General features: G+C 33.3%; 1 protein-coding gene across 1 annotated transcript in view; it reads left to right on the top strand.

Annotated features, from left to right (window-relative positions):
• Positions 1-5,065, top strand: part of DTWD2 (DTW domain containing 2) — a 39,128-nt gene extending 34,063 nt beyond the window's left edge. The window contains exon 4 of the mRNA XM_012659513.1: positions 4,864-5,065. Within this exon, the coding sequence (XP_012514967.1) occupies positions 4,864-5,065 (202 nt within the window). The remainder of the gene's footprint in view (positions 1-4,863) is intronic.
• Positions 5,066-5,850: the final 785 nt, after the last annotated feature.

The raw sequence follows: 5,850 nt of genomic DNA, 5'->3' as shown, positions 1-5,850 counted from the left end.
CCATCCATTTTTTGTGCTATTGTTTTTATATATTTTATTTCTAGATAATAGGGGAAACTGGCTATAATGTATACAGAAACTCTCTGTACTGTCTTTGCAATAATTCTTAAATCCAAAGCAGTTAGTTAGATCTATTTTGCTTTTTTAAACCAGTCTTTCAATAGTTTTTGACATATTGGTACTGTATGTATTTTATTAGATTTATACTTAGGTATTTCATTTTTGGAATGCTATTGTAAATGGTATTTAAAAGAATTTTCAAATACCAATTGTTCATTGCTAGTATATGGGAAAGCAGTTGCCTTTTTTATTAACCTTGTATCTCGTGATCTTGCTATACTCACTTATTAGTTCTTAGAGTTATTTTTTAGTTAATTCTTTGGGATTTTCTACACAGATGATAAGGTTATCTGATAATAGAGTTAGTTTTATTTCTTCCTTTTCAGTTTGCATGTCTATTGTTTCCTTGTCTTGTCTTATTGCAGTAGCGAGGGGTTGAACAGCAGTGGTGAAAGAGGATATCTTTGCCTTGTTCCCAGTCTAAGGGAACTATATTGTATAATGCTAGCTATAGATATTTTGCAGATGTTCTTTATTAAATTGAGGAAGTTCTCCCTCTATGCTTAGTTTGCTGAGAGTTTTTATTGGGAATGGATGTTGGATTTTGTCAAATGTATTTTCTTCTCAATTAATATAGTCCTTTGATTTTTCTTCTTTAGTCCATTGATGTCGTTGATTACATTTATTGATTTTGAGTGTTAAAACAGCCTTCCATACCTATTATAAATCTTGTTTGGTTGTGGTAGATATTAATAATTCTCCTTATACATCATTGGATTTAATTTACTAATACTGAGGATTTTTGTATCTATATTCGTGAGAGATTTTGGTCTGTGTTTTTTTTTTTTTCCTTCTTGTAATGTCTTTATTTGGTTTTGATATTAGGGTAATGCTGGCCTTATAAAATGAATTAGGAAATGTTCTCTCTGCTTTTATTATCCGGAAGAGATTATAGAAAATTGATATTATTTCTTCTTAAATGCTTGAGAGAATTTACTGTTGAAACCATTTACGACTGGTGAAGGTTTTTTTGCAGATTATTAATTATTGTTTCAATTTCTTTAATAGATATAGGGCTTTTCAGTTTTCCTAATTCTCCTTGTGTGAATTTTGGTAGCTTATGTCTTTTAAGGAATTAGTTAATTTCATCCAAATTATGAAATCTGTGGGCAATGAGTTTTTTTGTAGTATTCTTTTATTATTCTTTTAATGTCTATAGGATCATTAGTGACCATCCCTCTATCATTTCTGATATCGTGTCTTCCCTTTTTTTTTCTTGATTATCCTGACTGTAGTTTTATCGATTCAATTGATCTTTTCAAAGAACCAGTGTATTAATTTTCTAAGACTGCCATAACAAAATACCACAGACTGGGTAGCCAAAGAGAAATTTATTTTTCCACAGTTCTGGAGTTTAGAAGTACAAGATCAAAATGTCAGCAGGTTCAGTTTCTCCTGAGGACTTTCTCCTTGGCTTGCAAATGGCTGCCCTCTCACTGCCTCTTCACTTGGTTGTCCCTCTACGCAGATGTGCCCCTGGTGTCTCTTTCGTATGTCCAAATTACCTCTTCTTATGATTATACCTGTCAGATTAGATTAGAGCCCACCCTAAGGGCTTCATATTAACTTATTGCCTCCTTAAAGGTGATTTATCTATCTCTAAATACAGTCATATTCTGAGATACTAAGGGTTAAGATGTCAATATATGAATTTAGGGGGGCACAGTTCATTCTGTATAACAGTCAGCTTTTGGCTTCATTGCTTTTCCCTATTGTTTTCCTTTTTCGAACTTCATTGATTTCCATCTTAAATTTTACTATTTCTTTTTATCCTGCTTGCTTTAGGCTTAAATTGTTCTTTTTTCTCTTGTTTTTTTTTTTTTTTTTTTTTTTTTTTAAAGAGGAAGCTTAGGCTATTGATCTTAGGTCTTTTTTCTTTTCTAATATGTGCATTTTAATGCTATTAATGACCCTCTAAGCATTGCTTTTGCTGCATCCCTCAATTTTTTTTTTCCACCTCCACTCCCCTATCTCTCACATTTTGGTAAGTTGTATTTTAATTTTGATTTAGTTCAAAATACTTTTAAATTTCCCTGAGACTTCTTTTTTGACTCATGGTTTATTCAGAAGTGTGTTGTTCAGTTTCCAAATCTTTTGGAATTTTCCATCTATCTTTCTGTTATTGAGTTCTAATTTAATTCCGTTGTAGTCTGAGAGAGCATACTTTGTATGATTTCTATTCTTTTAAACTTGTAAAGGTACGTTTTATGGCCCAGAATGTGGTCTATCTTGGTGAATGTTGCTTGTGAACTTGGGAGATGGAGTATTCTATGAATATCAGTTAGGTCAAGTTGACTGATAGTGCTGTTCAGGCTAATATATCCTTACTGAATTTTTGCCTACTTGATCTACCAGTTACTGACAAAGTTGTGTTGAAGTCTCCAACTGTACTACTGGATTTGTCTGTTTCTCTCTTCATTTCTATCAGTTTTTGCCTCACATTTTGATACTGAGTTGTTAAGCACATACATGTTAAAGATTGTTATGTCTTCTTGGAGAATTGACTCCTTTCTCGTTATGTGGTGCTCCTCTATCCTGATAATTTTCCTTCTTCTGAAGTCAGCTTTGTCTGTAATTGATATAGCTACTGCAGTTATCTTTTGATTAGTGTTATCATGGTATACCTTCCTCTTTCCCTTTTGTTTTTTTGAAACAGCTTTATTGAGATATAATTCACACAGCATTTAATTTATGGGTTTAAAATGACAAGGGATTTTTAGTATATTCAAAGATATTTGCTACCATCACCAATTTTAGGACATTTCATCACCTCAAAAAGAAACCCTGTGCTTTTAGCTATCACCCATCCCTTATCCCCTCTCTCCTCTCCATCTCCCTGCTCTTTCCCAGCCCTAAGCAGACATTGGTGTACTTTCTGTCTCTATAGATTTGCTTATTTGATATCTGATATTTCATATATATGGAATAATTTCATATATGTGAAATACTGTATGTGGACTTTTGTGATTGGCTTCTTTCAGATAGCATAATATTTTCAAGGTTCATGAATGTTGTAATATGCATTAGTACTTGATTTCTTTTTATGGCCAAATAATAGGTGGAAAAAAAGCTCTGGTAAAGTAGTTTTCCTTGAGGGAAGGCCTTTGTTATGGAGAACACTGATTACTTTTCACCTTTCCCTACCTTAAAGCACAACAGAATTTTTCTCAGACCTTCATTATGAGAACTTAACGGAGCTCTTGGATGTAAAACCCAGGAAAGTATGGGACTTCCCTGCCAAGACTGGGCCCCTAGGAGTTTTAACTTTCAAGCTAGTCCACACTCAGCCTTCAGTAATTTGTCAATGACTGTTCAAATGTTCCTACCAGTTACTAGCTTTAGTGGTTTCTGCTCCCCAGTGAACTGCTTTGGCTTTGATTCTCTGTTTTTGCCTTGTCTCTCTAATTTTTGGAGTGTTTGCCCTGAGGCCTCAATTCTTTGATGGAGCTAAGAAAAGTGGTTGGTTTTCAGTTTGTTATCATTTTTCTTGAGAGGATGAGCTTGATGACTGACATGCTCTTTGTATGTTTGAGCTGAAATTGGAAGTCTGAATTATCATGTTGTCTTTAATTGACTTTTACTTATCTCCTTAACCTTCAAGAGAATTTTTTTTTTTTTTTTGCTTGTGAGCAGAGACTATCTTATTAATTGTTACATCTCCAGTGCCAACATGTTTTGACATGTATTTTTGAATGAATATTGAGTTAGTTAACCTTATAACTGAACTGGATGGTGTAGGGGCCAAGGGGAAATTTCCCCTTTGCCCTCTGAAGGTTTGCTAGGCAGATTAATAGGAGAAAAGGTATACAAATTTATTAACATGCATGAGAGTCTTACAAAATATGAGAACTCAAAGAAATGGCCAGATGATTGATGCTTTTATACCATCTTGAGTTCACAGAAAGAATGGGACTTGGAGTGTGGCAAAGTAGGCTATGGTGCCAAAATAGATACGGGGACGGACGGGGTGAAGAGGAGGCCTGGCTAGCAAGGGTGATCTTGTTATGCAGATGAAACCTCATGTGTAGCAGCCCTCAGAGGGAATAGATGGTTAATGTTTCTTTCAGATCTTTACAGTGTCAGACTCTCAATTAATCTTTCCTAGATCTGGACAAGGGAAGCCCCTCAGAGAAAGCCTGGCTGTGTCAATGCAGATTTTCTCTACAAATACAATTCTTCCCCACAAAAGACAGCTTTGCAGGGCTACTTCTGTTTGCAGGCCCTTTGAACAGCCATCTCAAAGATGGCATATGTCAAAGAAGTATATTTTGGGGAAAAATATTTTGATTTTTTTTCAATAGGTAATATAGGTAATCTAAGAATCTGCTTTGCCAATAACCTAAGTAACATAACTTCTCCTTATGGTTCTGTTGCTACTGGGATTGTTTGTGCCAGTTGTTTGCTGTGATAAAGTAGATCAAATTTCAGACAAAGTAGTGAGAAACGGAAGACTTCTTTGGGAGGTTTAAGTTATATCACTGACAGTTGGATAGAAAAGTTGTAATGGAGAAGAATCGTGAAGATTGGGACGCCTAGAGGAGAGTGGCAAAATTGTGGCTAATGAATAAGTAAAGAGTACACACAATTTTCAATGTTGTAATTCATACTTTATGAACTAATTAATACCTCTGATTGGAAAAATGACTAGATATAGGGGAACTTTAATTAGGAAGTTCAATAAGCATAATAAAATGTTTTTTCTTCACAAGCTAATAAAGATATATTTTTTAAACATTTTTTTAGAGATCCTGAACTTTCAACTGTTTGCCGGAAGTCTGGTACATTAATATTATATCCAGGGGCTGACGCTGCTAATTTGGAAGAATTTATATTAGATTCTCCTGTTTACCCTTCCACAGTCATCATCATTGATGGTACATGGAGCCAGGCTAAGGACATTTTCTATAAGAATCCCTTGTTCCGACTTCCCAAACAGGTAAACTAGTATTTTAACAGAGAATAAATGCAAATGTCTAATTATGTATATTGTGTATGTTTTCTGTGAAAGAATATACATACATTTTTTATATATAATTTGGTGGTGTTTATATGTATGAATGTTATTTACATAGATATGTATATGCTTGTGCATGTTTGAATATATATATTTATGTATTTATGTAGAAAATTTCAAATTTATCATCCTGTCTCAATTCCTACTGTCAAACTTCACCTTAGTTTAGGCATTTGGCTATATTAAGAGTCTTTCAGACACTTAATCTGAGTTTAATGTTTTTTGTTAAGAAGTGTTACTATATTTAAATCCTTTTATTTGGTTACTAAATTACCATACCCTAATTCTTATTAAGAATGACCAAATTTTCATGAAATACTTTTTGTTATCCATTATTATAATTATATGGTTTATTCAATTTTTTGATGTAATTAATTATGAAGATAATTTCCTAATACTGAAACATTCTTGTATTCCTGGAATGCACTCTACTGAGTAGACTGTCAACATTTTTTGATATATTGATGAAAGTTATAATTGCTTTAATGGTATTGAATTATGTATTTTTGTACTTTTATTATCAGGTTTTAGTACTAAGGTAATGTTAACATCACAAAATAAACTGGAGAGATTTTAATATTTTTCTATGACCTGGATTATATTGGAATTCCTTGCTCCTTAAAGATTGGATGGAACCATTGATGAAACTATCTGGTCCGGGTCTCTTTAAAAATGGTAGCTTTTAAATTCTTCTTTCAAACTCTTCTATGGAAATT

This window comes from Propithecus coquereli, unplaced genomic scaffold (genome assembly GCF_000956105.1).
Source record: "Propithecus coquereli isolate 6110/MARCELLA unplaced genomic scaffold, Pcoq_1.0 Scaffold62, whole genome shotgun sequence".
In the NCBI taxonomy this organism is placed as follows: Eukaryota; Metazoa; Chordata; class Mammalia; order Primates; family Indriidae; genus Propithecus; species Propithecus coquereli.
The sequence above is the reverse complement of the archived record's forward strand: the minus strand, read 5'-3'. Positions and strand labels throughout refer to the sequence as shown.